The 19,478-nt window shown below is 35.3% G+C and overlaps 1 protein-coding gene and 1 long non-coding RNA gene across 2 annotated transcripts in view; one reads left to right on the top strand and one right to left on the bottom strand.

Moving 5' to 3' along the window:
• The window catches only part of LOC122790801, a 1,149,194-nt gene that overhangs the window by 90,320 nt on the left and 1,039,396 nt on the right, over positions 1 to 19,478 (bottom strand). The window lies entirely within an intron of this gene.
• LOC122790800 (histo-blood group ABO system transferase-like) overlaps positions 15,831 to 19,478 on the top strand; it is a 307,767-nt gene continuing 304,119 nt past the window's right edge. The window contains exon 1 of the mRNA XM_044058422.1: positions 15,831 to 15,882. Within this exon, the coding sequence (XP_043914357.1) occupies positions 15,845 to 15,882 (38 nt within the window). The 5' untranslated portion in view covers positions 15,831 to 15,844. The remainder of the gene's footprint in view (positions 15,883 to 19,478) is intronic.

Here is a 19,478-nt window from a genome sequence, read left to right as displayed (position 1 = left end):
CCACCTTCCTTAGAAAGTCAGATGTTGCATAAGATGCTGTATAACATGCCTTGCACTTAGGCCCCACCCCTTCAAAGAATTCAGGTTCATCCTTTAAGGAAGTGATGTTTTTATGCTATTTAAAGGGTGTGAGGTAGTGTATCTGTTTGTCTGATGATGTTTTTGTAGCACTGGAAATGAAAGCGTTTACATTTGTTTATTAAAATACTGTTTTGTGGCTTTGGGGCAGCGTGTTTTCCTTCTTCCAAAGAAATGAATATTGTGGTAGTAGAGCTGAGAAACATTTTCAGGTTAGCAGGGTATAAACATGAACTACTTTGTTATTTTGACCAAATGGCTACGTGTCTTTTTTTTTTTTCATGCCTACTCATTAAGAAATTATTTTGTCTATTTTAATTGAAGACAGATACTTTGTGCATATAAGAAAGCAAATAAATTCACAATATTCAACTTGGATTGAGGGTTAGGCTCTCTTAGAGACTTTGTGATTCATGTACTTTCACTATAATGTAGAATTGTCCCTAATGCAATTTCAATATCTGGGCATCCAGGAAGTTAAAAAAATGTAATGATTTTGTCAATACCTTCAGGTATCTTATAAATTCTTAAAGTATTCTTCTTGCCCTGTTTTTCATGTCCTCACCCTTGTTTATCACCCATGTATTCCTTTTCAGTAAAAACTCAGTCTGATGGTCATTTTTTTATCCTTCTATTCACACCACAGCTTATTCCATTTACTTAAATTGGTTATCTTGAAATTGTAGCATGTTTTTAACACACACACACACACACACACACACACACACACACACACACACACACACACACACACACACACACACACACACACACACTCACTGATGCATAGTCCTAGACAGGCACAGACTTTAATGAATATTTTGAAATGTTAACCCTTCCACAGTGTATGTCAGCATAATTTCCATGGATAACTGAATGCACAGGTGTCTTAAATGTGGCCCTTGCAACAGAAAAAATATAGTGTGAAGAGGAGTGAATGGGGGAATGTATACTAACTGACTGTGGGATACCAAAAGGTTTATCTGGAAGGGGCAACTCTGGATCACTTTGTCAGATTTAAGTGGTGCCAGGATATTTTTTGAGATGTTTGGTTTCTTAACCATTCACTTATTCAGTTCATTTGTTTTATTTACTTTTTCCAGGAGCTGACAATATTTTGTCCCCTCGGGCACTGGAACTGAGTTATTGAGTCCTTGCTTATGATGTGAGAACATTTGTTTCTTTGTTTGTTGACCAGGATAGTCCCATTAAGTTAGTTGTATCTTTTCAGCAGACACCTGAGGTGATGGTCACTCTGACTAGGAAAAATTTGGCCAAGACCCCATGAAGTCTTCCTGCTCTTTTTGAGATCCTTTACACCCCCAGAGCTATTGCCATCTCAGGTGATTTTTTTTTTTTTAAACAAGTTTATTATTTTTAACATACAAAATAAATATCATAACAATCTTATACAAGCAGTTAAAATGTAAATAGTTATAACATTTGATAAAACAACCAAAATATTTACAGATACATCCACTACAAATCAAATCAATTGATTAAACTGTAATGTCTTACTAATGAAACTAAGACTTTTTTAACAGGTTTTGTAAAGTATCCCATATAGTATAGTAAGACGTTTTTCTAGTGGTTCTTGACTTTATTGTCATTAGTTCCATATGACACACTTCAGTCATAACATTTTTAAATTCATTAAATGAAGGAGGAGTATCTGAAATCCAATTTCTGGTTATTATTTTTCTAGCCATTGCTAGAATAGACCATAATAAGGGAAGTTTAACTTTTTTAACATTTTTAGGAACAGGGGTGTTAAATAATAGAAGTGATTTAGAGACAATGAAATTATCTGTGAAAAAAGCCTGCAAATTAACATCCAATATTCCTTCAATTTTATACAGTCATAAAACATATGTGCCCAATCAGCATTTATTTCTACATTACATCTCTTACATAAGTTGTCTTTATTGTTTATTTTATTCATCATTAAAGGTGTATAGAAAGATCTATGTAAAAATTTCCAAGTAAAAAGTCTCCAATTAATGGAAGAAGTAGTTTTATAAGCAGATTCCAATATATATTGTTTATCTTGTTGTTTTGGTGATTCACCATTAATGGAAATGAAATAATTCCAATAAGTATCTGAACTGTAATGTGTTTCTTCTCTAATAATTTTATGTATGTGTGAGAGCTTACCTTTATTAGAAACCCTATGTTGTAAATTTAATATCAAGTAATCAATCAGAATTGGGACAGATTCTTTAACTGTTAAAGACATTAAATCAAGTTTATTAATAAGATGTTGTCTAAAAGTCTGAATCTCTAACCAACATGTTTCTCTCAAATCAAATTCTTGCTTTAAGAAGTCTAATTTTTTTACTTTATTGTCAGACAGCAACTGATACCAATACTTTAAATCATTCTCTGTGACTAGAAGAATTCTTTCAGAGGTGGATGATAAAAGAATACCTTGTGTATACATTATAGGGAATAGGATAAAATTCCATTCCTTATATTTAGGATGCATAAATATAAAGTTACGATATCTAATAATAATATTTAATGGGTAACTAGCTATATATTTTGGTGTAATAGATGAGGTACAAAATTCTTTTAGTAACCATAACATGGGGTTATTTACAATAGTATTTTTGTGTATTAATGATATTTTCATGAAGTGAATGCTAATTAGTTCCCAATATTCCTTCCATTTTGCAACATATGACTGATCTATTAACAAAGTAATAACTTTTATAATAGAAGAGATAGCATATAAATTAAAGTCTGGAAATGAAATGCCCCCTTGAGACCAACTATTAGTATGTTTCTTTAATGCAATCCTAGGTCTATTAGGTGCCCATAAGAAATTTAACATTTGTGAATTAAATTTCTTAATAATTATTTTTGTAGGTGGGAGTATTATTGATTGTATTAAGTATAATATCTTGGGGAATATTATCATTTTAATAATTGTGAGTCTCTCATCCATGGTAAAAAACATATTGTTCCAGCTATTGAAAAGATTTTGTATATTATGAAGACAGTTACTATAATTATTATGTATAATGGATTTAATATCTTTAGTTAATATTATGCCTAAGTAAGTTATCTGACCTGAGTTGGGTATATATTTGTGAAAATCATTAGTGAGGACATTTTATTGTGTGTATATTGGTAATATTTTAGTTTTTTCTTCATTAAATATCAAACCAGAGATATTTTTAAAATCTGTCATTTTATCAAATAATGACTGCATAGAAGAATTAGTTCCTGCTGACGTAATTAGAACATCATCTGCAAAAAGTTGAATTTTAGATATTGTATTTTCATCTATATTAAATCCTTCTATATCAGTGCTGTTTCTAATCAAATTAGCCCAAGGCTCCATTATTAAAGTACATAATAGTGGTGAAAGTGGACACTCTTGTTTTGTACCTTTTAATATGGGTATTTTTTGTGAGACATATGTTCCTATCTTAATGTAAGCCAATGCTCCTTTATATAGATGTTCAATTAAATTCACAAATGCATCAGAGAAATTTGTACACTTCAATAAGATAAACAAGTAGTCCCAACTTACTGAGTCAAATGCTGAACTTATATCAAGACTAATAAGTGTTAAGTCTTTCTTTTTCCTGTTTGCATAATCAATTAGCGTTAAAGTTCTCCTTATATTATCAAAAGTATTTCTATTTATAATAAAGCCTGTCTGATCTATATCTATTATACCCAGAATGATTGTCTTTAATCTGTCAGCAAAAATATTCATGAACATTTTATAGTCAACATTAAGTAATGAAATAGGTCTATATGAAGTGCATCTGGTTGGGTCTTTATTGGGTTTTAAAATTGGTGAAATAAATGTGTATTGCCAGGATGGGGGAGTTGATAACTCATTTTGAGCTGAAATGAAAACCCTATGTATTAATGAGTAAGTACTCTTAGGAAGAATTTTATAAATCTCTGGTATAATACCATCATTACCAGGTGCTTTGATTTAAGTTTGTTAATTTGTGTAATAACCTCTGTATATGAAATATTTTTATCTATTAATTTAGTCTGTTAAGTTTTTTGTTCATGTTTGTAGTTATAAATTTCTTTATTTTATCTTTAGAATCCATATTAATGTTATTGTGGTTAATTTTATGAAAGTGATTTCTAAATTCATCTAATATTTTTGGTAAACTAGTAACATTCTTCTTTTTCCCTGGAGAGAAAATTTCTTTGATGTGATTTTGTTTATTCAGCCTTTTTGTTTTATTTTTAAGTCTATGTAAGTATTTGGGACTTATTGAGTAAGACAAAAACTTATATTTATTGTTATTTTGACTTTATGGCTTAAAATTTCTTTGTATTTCTCATTTAATTTATTTATTTCCTCAATGACTTTTTTGTCCATAATATTTTCTTTATTATTATGTTTATATGAGTCTAATTTGCTTTGAATATCTATTAATTCCTTGTCCCAAGATTTCCTTTTATTATTATACCATCTGATACTTTGTCCATATAAATATGATTTTAGAGCATCCCAAATATGAATAATGGAGACATCAGGTGTAGTGTTTAAGTCTAAGAAATGTTGCACTTCAGTAAGTATATAGTCTTTATAGTCCTTTAGTTGAGTTAAGTATGCTGGTATTCTTTTGATCTGAACATTATAAGTACTCTTTACCATAAATTCAAAGACAATTGAATTATGATCTGATATAGGACATGAAATTATCTTGGAATTAATTAAGTCTGTTACCAGTTGGTTAGAAATAAAGACTCTATCTATTCTTGAATAAGTTTTATATCTATTAGAAAATAAGTGTATGGTAATGATTTAGAATCTATCTGATTATTAATATCATTCAAATGATATAAATTAATAAAATCCTTTAAATGTTTTGCATTAGATGTAATTTTCCTTTTTCCTATAGTAGTAGTATCTTTTTCATGCAGGATACAATTAAAATCACCTGCTAAAATAATATCTCCTATAGAAAATGATATAATCTTATTGAGATGGTGTTTCACTGTATTAATGCCAATTCCTGGTATCCAATATACATTGATTAATGTATATATTTTCCCATTAATCTGTATTGTAACCATACAGAACATTCCTTTATCATCTTTATAAGACTTAATAGTTTTAGGTATGGGCATATTTTTGTTCCATAAGATAGCCACTCCTCTTTTTTTCTGTGTGTCTTCTGAGCTAACCAAGACTGTATATTTATTAGTGGCTAATTTATCTATATCCTTTTTCAGGAGATGTGTTTCTTGAAGGAATATTAAATTGGCTCTATGCAAATTAATATATCTCATTAAACTTGCCCTTTTACATGGGTTATTCAATCCATTAATGTTTAAAGAAATTCCTTTTAGAGATGCCATTTAACTTTTATAAACATATAAAACATATAATCAGAATAACATTTACTAAAATAAGTATTATGTCTCCTCCTTTAGGTGTTCTATTAATTATAGCTGTATTTAATGAAAATCTTATGAAATTTTGTGTAATTTTCACTTTGTAGTGACAATGAGTTTATAAAATGTGATGTGGATGTCAAAACTATATACACACAACAATAATCAGGTGAAAATAATGTTTGGATTAAACAGTGCACCCAGCCTGGAGTTGAAAACTCCAACTTCGAGTAGCAAATACCACTAAAGTTATCCTCCTATCCTAAGCAGCAGTACTTCAGCTGTCACCAAATTAATTTGATACTAACTATTATTAACTAAAGTTAACCTCATTTAATTTGATTATCTACTATAACAAGGCTAAACAATTTATGTAACGGCTTCATATAAAACATTTAGAAACAATTAATATTGCTATGTACATCTATTCTATATAATAAACTCATAATCAAAATAGCATTCTAACAATCTTGGTAATGGGAGCAAAGAAGAGAGAGAGAGAGAAAAAAAAAGGGGGAATGATCCATATGGTAGTTTAATAAAAGTTTGTAAGAATAAGTTCTTATTATATGTTTATGCTCATTTGAATTCAATAACATTTATTATCTTAGGCTATTATGACTCAGACATTACTTATATTAGGGTATTCCCACTTTCTGCCATAGCAATACAGTTAATAGCTTTAAAACTTTAAATTACTTGCACCAGAAGCTTCCTTCTCATATTTATTATTGCCAATTAAATAAAATAATTATTCCCATGTATAAGTTAAAAGAACATACTACACAGCAATATTGATCCCTAGTTATACATAAATCATTGTGATGATAGCCATCTGTATTTTATATATCTGAACTGCAGCTTTAAAATGTCACATGACAATTTCTTCTGATATATAATCATAATGATACATATACTTGTCTGTTAGTCAAGGCAAATGATTTATAACATTACATATCTTTAAATCGTAAGCATCTATATGCATTAAAGTGCAGCAGTCATATAAGCTTTCAAAAACAAGTGTGCATGAGTTTTACCTTCTATGCCTTCTAAAATATCTCATTTGTTTACTATGGCATATTAAGTCACTTAAAATCATAACATTTATATTTTATAAGTTACATCTTAAATAAGTAAGTTATTATAAAGAAAAACTCACATTTAGATGTCATAAAGTTCGTTTTTCATCACAAAACCGCATTTACAGCAGTTCTACTTCCTGAAACAGTTTACTTCTTGAATTTGCGATGTGTCAGTGTGAAATCAGGGGTCAAAGTTCAAAATGGCTGCTTTCAGCTTTTCTGCGTGTTTTTTGAATGTTGAAGCTTTTAAAACGACTCGAGGACACTATTCACGAGGAAACCCACATCCCAGATTGTCTCCCATAACATTCTGGTGGGAATTTTAATAAAAGTAAGTGACTGACATTCATTTTGTAATACAAATGGATCTAAACAGTGCAAAACCTTCTCGAAGCACTTTACAAGTCATTACAGTCTCTATGACAGTGAAACCAAGCCTTCAGTTGTTTAACATAAACACAACTTATTTTTATATGCCCCATTTCATTTTCTCATTCAGAGCTTATTACATACACATATCAGTATTATCAGAAGCATATAACTTTATAAATGAGAGAGAGAGAGAAAAAAAAGGACCTACAAAGAGTATCTACAAAGATATTTTACTTGCTGTTTGTTTTAATAAAGTAGAACATGAGACATATTACTTTCAATTACTTTAGTTCTAGTTAACTGCAATTATATCATGACATATTTGAAATCATGTATTAAGCAATTAAGTCATGGTATAATATATAGCAACAGTATTTAAACAGCATAAATAATTTTAAAGAAATAATAAATTATTTTTCCCCTTATTTCCTATTTTTCATCTAACCCCTCTCCCTGCCCTCCCCCACCCTTCACTAAATGTTTAGTTTAAAGAGAGTGCCATTATTTAAAACAAGAAGAGAAAGGAAATGTATCAAATTACTAACCTTAGGTCTCTTTATCACAAAGAGAAACAAGTTGATTCATATCAGGTTATTTGTTCCTCAGGAAGTTTGATTATTTATAAAACAAAATTCAGTTCTTTGCACACAAAAAAATAACTTTGAATAAATCCTTAAGATATTTGTGGCTTTGATGTAAATGTAGTAACTGTAATTAAAGAGTTCAAAGAAATATAAAACATGTTATTTGTTTTCTAGTCTTTTTTGCTTCTCTGAAGTCTTCCAAGAAGTTCCTGTTGCCATTCTCTTTAGCGAAGGACTTGCCCATTCCATATCTTCTATTTTATCTAATATTTTATTTTTTTTAATATACAGCAAAGCAGAGTCCAAGTCTAAAAAATTCTAGGGCCATCTGGTAAAAAGATTTTTAGTTTGGAAGGAAATAAAAGATGAGTTTTGAACTGTGCTTTCTTAAGCTCTCTTATTAATGGCAGAAAAACTTTTCTTTTTGTTATTACCAAGGAAGAATAGTCATTGTCAAAACGCACAGTTGCCTCATTAATTTTTATAGGTGCTTTAGCCCATGCAGATTTTAATACCATCTCCTTGTCATAAGATGATAAAAATCTTACAATAACTGATCTAGGATCCTTTTTATTTATATTAGAATTAGATACCAAAAGAAAATGCTTCTGACAGATCTAAAGTTTTGGGAAGCCAAGTATTTAAAAAGGATGTAATGTTGTTACCTTCTATATTTTCTGGCAGTCCAAAAATCCTTATATTATTGCGTCTGGATCTGTTTTCCAAGTCATCTAGTTTGGATTGAAGTGTGTGTTCTGTTTCAATAAGAACTCAATGTTAATTTCTTCTTCCTGAATTCTGTTGTCCATATCATTAAGTGTCTCTTCTATACCTGTAATCTGAGCTTTCTGATGTTGTAAATCTTGATGTAACAAATCCATTTGTTTTGTGGTTTTCTCTATAAAGTTATCAATTTTAACATCCAGTCTGTCCATTTTAGTTGTTAGTTGCTGAATAGTTGATAGTAAACACTGAAGCTCTTTCTTGATGCTGGAATCCTGACTGTTAGCCTTACTGCAACTCATTCTGAACAGAGGTGATGAAAGAGAAATTTCCAAGAAGATTTCTGACAGGAAAATTATTTAAATTTTCTTTCTTTTTTAGATATTATTCAAGATACTGATATTCCAAATGTTTTTAGAAAGAAAATTATTACATTAGTTGAATTTTGAAGTAATAATTTCCTGTCAGTGTAGTTATGTTGGTGGAGCTGAAGAAATCTGCTGCTATCCTGTGTTCATCCTTGGCCACGCCCCATCTCAGGTGATTTAATGGTTGGACTTCCTTGCAGCACAGGTTTTCAGACTCGCACCAACATCATCCTCATGTAACTCTAGAAAAGTCCCTGAAACCTCCCCAAATACCAGAAAGCTACTTTTATCTTCCATTTACTAAAGGAAGAAAATCATGCAATGCCTTATAAAAAAGCAGACCCATACCCAAAGTAGAAACTCACCCACACACTTGAAACAGGCAAAATTTGATTTAGAATATTGTTTTCTTTTGATTTGCAACAACTTGTTTTGTGGTTGCATACAATCTCAAGCAATCTTTTTTGTGCTTTTACATTAAGGGAACTGGGATGTCCCATCTAGTGGCGGTAGGTGGTGGCGTGTGTGATCTATCTTAGTTGGAAAACACAGCAGTTAATCTATAAAAGTATTACTAGGACTATAACCTGCAGTTAGATCAGAGCAGCTAATTTGCATGTCAGATATCGTTAATAGCATATCCTAGCACTATTCAACTCTGGTCCCTAACCCATGAGACTACTCTAGAAGATCTCTGTAAAAACTAGTCCTCAAACTTTAATAGTCCATGCTAATAGAGGCTTGGACAACATGGATATGCAATTTCCAAATGTTGCCATAGCTAGCTTAATAGATATGGGCATTGTGAGACAATGCAGCAATTGTCTCATGTTCACTGACAACCTTTTAATCCGTAAAGAAACCAACACAGTATGTGAGAGATGTATATACACAAAATCTCACATACAAACAAGGTTGCGAAGAACACACACACAGTACACATGCCACACATAGTATCCACACATGCATATCGATCTTATGCTGAAACACTTGAAAGCAACTTCCCCAAACCTCAAAAACCTCCTAAGCCTGCAAACAACAATGTCTGTCCTCGGCAATCTCTAAAGCACACACCAAAAAGCAACATCAAACACAGTGCATAAGCTTACATCCAATGGTCCTCCAAAAACAAAACCCATAAGGCAAGCAATCTGCCCAGGATCCTTATCACAGGGGACTCTGTTGTATGAGAAACTGATACCTCACTTAACAGACTGGACAAGGAGATTAGTTAGTTGCTAATCTCGAGCTAGGATACACCAAGTTACACATGCACTCAAGTCATTGCAGTACAGGTACCAGTACAATTTTATCATAGTCCATGTTGAGCGTAACTGTATCTCTCTGGATTATATGAAGACAAAGATTATAGACCTCTTTGAATATTATCTGACTAGTATATGCCTTGCAGTGAGCAATATCTACCTTCACCAAGGATGATGCCACATTATGAACAAAATGATTAACGTCAACAGCTTAGTTTCTGGTGTCACTCCAGAGGGATTGAAAATCAGTCAGCCTGAGTGGATGTGGTTAACAGACCACATAGGTTTGGCAAAGATTACCTGCAGACCACATTGGTTTGCCAAAAGATGACCTACTCCAGTCCTCCCTGCTTTTCTGGATTTTGGCTAAAATTTTATTCAGCCCTTAGTGTCTTTTTTAGAAAATGCCAAAGTGATAAACCTACCGATGTAGCAAATAAAACCCAAAGGAACATGATGGTGTTACTGCTAGCAGCCTTAACAAGAAACTTTACAACCTAGAAGCTGTTGTCCTTCTGGAGAATATAGACATCTGTGCTATTAAACAAACTATGCAATAGAAGGAGGATGCTACTACATGATAGAACAAAATCCCAAAAAGGGAAGGCATCTCTGATCAGTGTTAGCAAAAAACTACGGGCACTCATAAAATCGTCTAAGGCCAGCTTCGAGAGAAAAATTGCACAGGACACTAAGGATAATCACAAGGCTTTTTTTAGTTATGTTAGGAACCTGGGTGGGAATTCCCAGATATGCTCAGAATTAGTCCAAAATGACAAAAAATACACCCAACCCACAGACATTGCCAACATCCTAGCTGACAGGTTCAGCGCAAACCCCCCCCCACCAAAAGGGGCAAATATCTATCCCAGCAGAGTGCTGCCCCCCCCTGACATCTCAGATGCTCAGGTAAGAGCCACCCTCTCCAAAGCAAAAAACACAGCATCAATGGGACCAGACGGTGTCCCGGGCTGCGTCCTACATGAACTCCAAGAAGAGCTAAACCCAAATATAAAACTACTGTTCAATCTCAGCCTTTACCACAGGATATGTACCCAAAGAGTGGCATACAACAACAGTGGTCCCTCTCCACAAAGGTGGTGCCTCAATGGATCCTGGAAACTATCGCCCCATAAGCCTGACTAGCTTGGTCTGCAAAGCTATGGAAAGGATCATCATGGACCTCATAAAAAAATATACTGGGGACCTACAGACACTGGATTCTACCCAGTTTGGCTTTGTTAAGGGCAGATCCTGCATCTTAAACCTGGTCGATTTCTTTGAAACAGTCACCAAGGCCATTGACAAGGGGAAGGTGGTCCACACAGCCTACCTGGACCTCGCAAAAGCCTTCGATACAATACCCCACTCGGGCATTATAGATAAGCTCACCAGCTTAAATATAAACCCCTATGTCACTAGATGGGTTGCAAACTGGCTCAAGGACAGAACCCATATGGTTAGAATTTCTGGAGCCATGTCAGACTCCAAACCAGTTACAAGTGGCATCCCACAAGGCTCAGTCCTGGGACCTCTCCTGTTCGGTATATATTTCTCGGAGGTACAGGCCAACACAGAAGGACTGTGGCTGACCAAGTTCACAGATGACTGCAAACTGGGTGCTATAATTGACTCTCCAGCTGACACAAGCATCCTCCAAAAGGGCCTCATAGAAACAGACAACTGGTGCCAGAGCCATGGCCTCAAGCTAAACACCAAAAAATGTATAGTCATCCCCTTTGGCAAAAACAAAGTGCCCACAAATTAACACATAGGTGGTAATCCATTAAGTATGGAAGAAGTAATTAGGGACCTGGGGACCCAAGTTGATAGCAATCTCTCATTTGACAACCACGTGGCCAAAGTGGTTAGAAAAACATTTTATATAGCCCACCTAATCATGAAGGGATTCACATCTAGATCAGGGGAGGTCATCGTGCCTCTTTACTCATCCCTCATCAGGCCCATAATTGAGTACAATGCCCCTTTTGGGATGTATCTTACCAGACACCTGCAGCAACTGGAAAGACCCCAAAAGTACTTCACCAAGAGGATCAAAGGGCTCAAACAGATGCCATATGCTGCCCGGTTAAAGAAACTCCAGCTCTACTCAGTGGCATACCGCCTGCTCAGAGGCGATCTGTGCCTAACGCATAAAGCCATGTCCAACCCGGAATTAATGAACATGCTGCACCTCAGAAAATCCAAATCCCATCGAGCTACGCGCTCGAGAGGCATGAACCTCAGCACTGAAATAAATAGGACATGCTGGAGGGACAGATTCATAACCCAGTGGCTCCCTTCACTCTGGAATAAAATCCCAGTCCAGGTTAGGCAGAGTCCCTCATTGACTCTCTTCAAGAGGAATCTTGATGAGTGGATGGGAGATCGTAGGTTTACCCTGGGTATCACTTCTGTGTCACTGTTAGACAGAGGCACAGTATACTAACCTCGAAAAAGGGCATAGTAAAATTGATTTAAAATGGGTGGAGATAGCCAAACACACTCTGGCTAGGCTTATAAACGCCCTAGGGCAGATAGCCTAGTATGAACCTATGAATCTATTACTGGTATATGGTTTAAAGATGCAGAAACTAATTTGGCAGTAGATGGCTACAGTGTTTTCCACATACTTAGGCCATTAGCCTCAAACTGGGACTAAAGGTGGAGGTGTCTCAGTCTACATTAGCAACAATTATACCTCCAAAGTTGGTTAAACAGGATGATACCATAGAATTCATCCACATGCGAATCACCTTAGATAGTCCCTTGAAGTATCTTACCAAGCTGTATGTTGCCATCCATGTCTCAAGAATCCCACAACTTGTGTAGACCTGCTACAGGCACTTTCCATCCAACTAAACATGCTATTCTTGGGATATTTTATGTACCCCTCTATAGACTTGGAAACCTACACTACTGCCATCTTGCAGGCACAGTGTTTTCTGACCTTTAACACCAATGCCCTTGATCAGTTAGTGCGCACTTCAGCCAGAGGTTCCGACATACTGGACCTTGTTCTGACCAATATGGGAAGGTGCTGCTTCCCTCACCTATGCCACGTCCTCCCTTGTCATGTAAAATCACAAAGCTGTCTCATTAGAAATAAAAATCAAATTGGAAGGTCCATCAAAACCCATTATAGTTAGAAACTATTCTAAAGTGAATTATATCCTATTAAGCAACAGTTTGTCAAAATTCAATGCCTTGTCCAACACGGAGTTCGCAGCACTTTATGCAGTATTATTCACAGAAACACTGTACAAACATGTAAATGGTTGCATAGAGGCTGCAGTAGCTACAAGAAGTAAGTTCAAATCAATCCCCAAAAACAAATCACACTGGTGGAATCCTAATCATAATGGGGTGTATAACAAAAGGAAAAAGGTCATGGCTAAAGTCAGAAAGAGCAATTCTTATAATGACAAGAGTTCATAAATAAAACTAAACAGGAAACGAAGAGGACTAATTAAATTCAACAAGGCCAATTACAAGATCAAGATAGCTTCTCAGGCTAAAGACAACCACAAATCCTTCTACATCTGTCTCAAACCTCAAAGGTAACACACAATAATGTGCTACAAATTCAGCTCAAACTTTACCACCCACTGCCTCCCTGCCATCCCCTGTGAAACCCCCTGCCAGCATAACCCCCCACCCCCAGCGGGGAACAGGGCATAGTGGTGGTCACTACAACTAAAAACATAGCTTTCATGGAGCACAGTATCATCCTAGACTGCCTCCTAAATAGCCGTAAACATGACATATAAGGACTATTTGAGTCATTTTTAAACTACAGCCTCAAAACAGGCTACATACCAAGTGAATGGAGGATGACGACAGTTTTCCCCCTTCACAAGAGTGGCCCATCAACTGACCCCAGAAGCTATGAGCCCATTAGTCTGACTAGTCTAACAGACAAACCATTGAATTAATTATCATGGAAATGATTAACAAAGACAATGGCATCCTATGGACACTGGACCCATGCCAGTTTGGTTTTGTCAAAGGAAGGTCATGCCTATTTAATCTGGTAGACTTCTTTGAGAAGGTAACCAATAAAATGGATGCAGGGAAAAGGATGCATACCACCTACCTAGACCTGGCTAAGGCATTTGATGCAATACCCCAGTCAGGTATTGTAGACAAACTCCATGAACTAGGCATAAATCCCTACACAAATTTGCTGTATTGCCTGTTGGCTGGCAGGTAGGCCTCAAGAAGTTAGGATTGTTGAGACCACTTCCACCAATAGACAGATCACCAGTGGAGTACCACAGGGCTTCAAGCTGGGCCCACTTCTGTATGACATCTATTTCTTGGAAGTCAAGGCTAATGTCAAGGGCCTCTGGCTCAACAAGATCACAGATGACTGCAAACTGGGAGCTGTAATAAATCCCCCCGATACTAACATCCTGCAAGAGGTGTGACACAGACAAATGACTGGTGCCAAAGCCATGGATTAAAACTTAATGCAAAGAAGTTCATTGTAGTGCCTTTTGGGAAAGCATCTTTCCAGCCAAATTACTCCATTGATAAGGCACCTCCAAGAACTGACTCAGTAGTAAGGGATCTGAGAACATATGTAGACAGTAATCTGGCATTTGACCAACACATAACCAAAGTAGTAAGAAAATCATTCTATGCTGCCCAATTTATAAGTAAGAGTATAACATGCAGGTCCAAGGAAGTCATAGTACCACTCCCACTCATCCCTTATCAGACCCATCACTGAATACTATGCCCCCTAACTCATCCTTTATCAGACTCATCACTGAGTACCATGCCCCCTACAGCATGTACCTGACTAGGCATATGCAACAGTTGGAATGCCCACAGAGGTTCCTCACCAAGAGAATTCAGGGTTTTAACAACTGTCTTATACATGTTGCCTTAAAACCCATTCTATATACTTGGTATTTTACAGGTTGTTGACAGGCGATCTGTACTTCACATATAAAGCATCCTTGGAGCCATTCCTGATGCAGCTTCTACACATCTACAAAACAAGCAGCATCAGAAACACTAGTTCCAGGTATTTAAACTTTGCTTGCAACATAAGTAGAATATGCTGGTGATACAGATGTGTGACTAAAAGGATCCCCATGATCTGGAATAGGGTCGCCATTCATGTGAAGCAGAGTCCATCCCAAACCCTATTCAAATCTAACCTTGACCATTGGATGTGAAATTGCATATTCATCCCCAAGCTGGCCACTATGTCTCCTACAGATAGAAGGCTGATAGTAAACATTCCTAACTAACATTGGATTGGTAATGTAAATTCATCCATGGGCCAAGGCCAAAAGTAAACATTCCCAAACTAACATACCCCCCATATAAACTTTTAGCAACCTCCTGACTAATATACCCTTCCTAGAAAACATACCCCCCAATTAAGGATCACATCTTGCCAGAGAATGCAACAGGTTTGGATTGTGTGGTTAGGCTTGTAATGGCCCTGGTAGTTGTTAGCCCACTATATACCAATGAACGGCCAAATGCATTCATTATCTGTTATACCTTGGCATTTAGCCTCGTCTCACAGAAAATATAAATTGAATAAAGTTTTTAAGTATAAAGTATTTTCAGATTTGCTTTTGTCTTCTGTGAAGTAGGCCAAGCCTTACTAGCAAGTCTAGCTTTACTGCTTTTAGAGGATGTGTAGACCATAAAGAAATTGTTTTTTCTGCAGATAGACTTACATTTTTTGCTAGGACAGGAAAATAAAAATTGCTGTAATTGGTTTCAGTGGCATAAGTGGAAATTTCTATGTATAGGTGCCACTTTCCACCTGGTAAAGTACTTAACTCTGGTTAGAAAGTGTATACTGTCCATTGTATAATTCTTGTAAGAAATGTGCCAAAATGTATTTAAAATGTATTTTTCTTATGTTAGGTTTCGCTGGTGAGATCTGTGATCTGATATTTAGAAATAAAAGTTACACTTCATTAAACATTATTTTCTTTATTTCTAGGTTTAATAACTGCAAGATGTCACTTCAAATAACCTGTACTACTACTACTATTCAGTGAGTGTTGGTTTGAAAATTTATATCTGTATGTAGCACACATTAATTTGCATTGTTGCAAAGGATCTTTAGTTACGTGCGCCATAGTGAAATGTTATCATTGCATCAGACTGACTGCCATATACAATTAACATATAATGTGAATTGTTTTGGCTTCCTGCAAATTTTTTTATACAGTTCTAATGTTGACAATAACAATTTCTTGCATCCTATGTAAGCTACTATTCATTTCTGTAGATGAAATAAATGCACAGTACACTAGTACTCACTGATTGATGTAACAGGTAAAGAAAAATAAAAATGGAGTGAATCATTATGTCATTGATACTAATGTCACAGACTGTATAAGGCAGCCTAGATATACTCCCGAGTGGCAAACATTTTTTACTTTTTACATATTAGCCAATGAATTGCAGAGGAGATGTTTTATTGGATAAACACTAAATGTCTTGTTACTTCAGTACTACTGTTGTGTGATACTGTGCAATCAGTGCATATTATGCATGTCATACTTTCACAATATTTCAAAACAGCTTATAATCTTTATTGAAGTTTTACAAAAAATTCATGTACTCTTTTCAGTAAATGCTGTGGATTCCTGTACATCCCCCCTGAGCTATTACCATCTCAGACAATTTAATATTTGGACTTCCTTGAAGGCATAGGTTTTCAGACTACAAATATACACAGAGTTTTCTGCTGAAGGGATAAAAGGGAGGCTTGTGTCATGCAATCTTTTCAACCATCTCTGAATCTGCTGTCTCAGACAATTTTTCTGTCTTGGCAACTCCATTTCCACTGTGAACAGCAGTACCACTGCCATTTACACTGGTCTGCTTGTTGGGCTTCTTAAGATGTTTTAATGTGGTCTCATCTCTTCATGTTCTTCTTTCTTTACACATGGGGAAACATCAGGTGTCTTTCTTACAGTAATTGTTGAGGCTTGAGCAGATGAACTGCCATTCTGCTAAAGAAAATATGTAGAATCAGAAGCCAGTGTCTGAGAGAGACTTCTGTTGCAGGCCCACTTTTCATACATTATTTTGTACCTCCAGCCTTCTCCCTTAAGTCAGGAAGCAGCTCCTTCAAGCAATATTACACTACAGAAACATTAATGACATATGGCAACTATGACTGGCAAAGTTGTATACCATTCTGCCTGTTTGTCACACAGTTTGTGCAATAATAAATATATTTTTGTTTCACAGAAACAGTAATCACACCTTGTATTCTGGCTAGCCTCACTCAACCAAAAGCACAGTTACAATAACAAAAAGGCCAATAATTGTATCCACAGATGGCCCCTACACCCATTGTCTACTCAAAGTATCTGGTTTGATCCTGACAGAATATTAGAAAATGGTTAGTTTAATATACTTTTGTTACACAGAAATGCCACTCACAGCTTGTATTCCAGCTTTCTACATCCAAAAAAGCATTAGTTTTGTAAATCCAAGAAATACAACAGCCAAAAGCAGAGCCAATCATTTCACAAACAAACAGGAACAACTTATTGTTCAGAAAATGTATGTTGTAAATACATGAGATTACTAAATCCTCAGCGATTTAGGTTTGCATTTTCTGAATGAGAATGCATGAAACTGTAATTCCTGTCATTACTGACTACAGTCTTCATTGATTTACCAGAAAATTGCAAATTTCATGAGGGACACAGCAAAAATATGAGGTGAAATCAAAGATGTTCTACGAATCAGACACAGCTTAACTTTTAGGCATGAACAAGACATTATTTTAGACTCTGCTATATCTGCTTGTCAGGCACCTGTTGCAGTTGGGACATAACACCTTTTTCAATGGTGACTGTTAGAAAAATATGTACTTAAACATATATGAAGTGCTAGTTTAAAAGCAAATAGTATGTAATGCATTTTATTCTATTTTACAATATGGCAGTAAGAATGATCTTACATGTAATTGCTTGAAGCTTTGGAGCTGCAGTGTGATTGAACTCTGACCCTGGCAGTAGCCAGCTCAGCAAGCTTATGTTTTTCACTAATGATTATCTGCTGGGTCAGGAAAATGAATGTTTTCTTCCTTCCTCTGAGATAGTTGGCCTTGTGAATATTATCAGCACAGCTGCTAGAAGTTAATGTTGCGAAAAGAACAAAGAAGCGTATTAAGAACCAAACTGACTATTGTATTCGAGCAGGACTGAAACCTTGAAAGAGCAACATTTACAAAAAGACATTATAACTGACCAGGTGCCTTGCAAAGCTGTATTATTCTCATGGGAAAACTTTTAAAAAGTATAACCTCAGCACTTTCTTATGAATAGAATATTGTAGACTATAGTGATGTAGGTGCCCTGTGACTGACCACATCAGTAAGGTGGGCACAGCTTGAATGTATAGTGTATTTAAAGAAGTTTACGTCCTGTATCATGTTAGACAGAATTCTATACTTGTACTGTATGGTTTTCTGCGTCCTGGTGTACACTAGTAAAGTTTCTTGTATCTGAATCTCCTGTGTTGGTGACTGTCATTTTAAAAAGCCTAATGATTTTACAGTCTGATTCTTTGATAATTTATTTGACAGTGACCCTAACTAAAGTTCCTAGCCTGCATCCAAAAACACGGGGAGTGAGTGGGTAATGCCTTGTATAAGGTCACTCCCGTAAAAGCACAGTAACTAACGTTTATGTGAAATGCTTCAGATTTCTACAGTTTGTAGCAATACAGTTTATTAGAAGTCTAAATCCGGAGAGACTGCATTGCAGGAAGGTGAGCAGTTCCATACATTCTCTAGAAAAGGTACAATACAAAGTTGTAAGACTGAAACTTCCAGTTTTGCTGTACCAACTTCACAAGTGACTACAGAGACTTTTCAACCATCTACAGTAAAGCAGCTTGTGCATCTGCCTCTCTGTTGACTGGTAAGAAAATTATTCTGGGTTACATACAGTATGAATGCAATAGATGTAACAATAATAACAGAATGAAATGTATATACTGCATATTAGCAAATGTAAAACCTTATTAGGACAAGTTAATAGTAAGGCATTATGCAAATGGATTGCAAGTTGATAGTAAGGCATTATGCAAATGGATTACAATATTTGACTGGTATCCAAAACAAAATCATGTGTGATATAAAAAAATGTTTATTGTGTGTACAATGTCATACAAATACAGTGCATGCCACTAATATGCTGACATTATATTCAAATGTTAGACAGTTATGTTCTGTCACCAGATGTAAAAGATTTATTTCAGAATTGCAACAACAGTCAAAGCAGTTACTGATAGAACCTCTAGTACATTTTGTTACAAAAAATGTAATAAACTTCTAAAAGACAGACACAATGAGTTCAGGAAGCTTAGACAAGTTATACATACATCTTTTCAAAAGTGCATAGGAGTTTCAAATTCAGCAGAACAGCTTACTAAAGAATGTCTGAAAGACCATGCAACATTAGCAGTTGCAGGATAAAGGAAATAAATTAGCTGAACTGAAAGAGACTGGGAACTTCCAGCATGCACAGCTAATCTGTGCAAAAGAAATATATTTTATAATATGTTGTATTTTGAAAATGGTTAAGCATACATGCTAAGATCTGATGTCTGGACAAATCATTC

This window comes from Protopterus annectens, chromosome 16.part0 (assembly GCF_019279795.1).
Source record: "Protopterus annectens isolate FY-2018-M chromosome 16.part0, PAN1.0, whole genome shotgun sequence".
NCBI classification, from domain to species: Eukaryota; Metazoa; Chordata; order Ceratodontiformes; family Protopteridae; genus Protopterus; species Protopterus annectens.
Note: the sequence above shows the minus strand (reverse complement) of the source record. Positions and strands in the feature narration are given on the sequence as shown.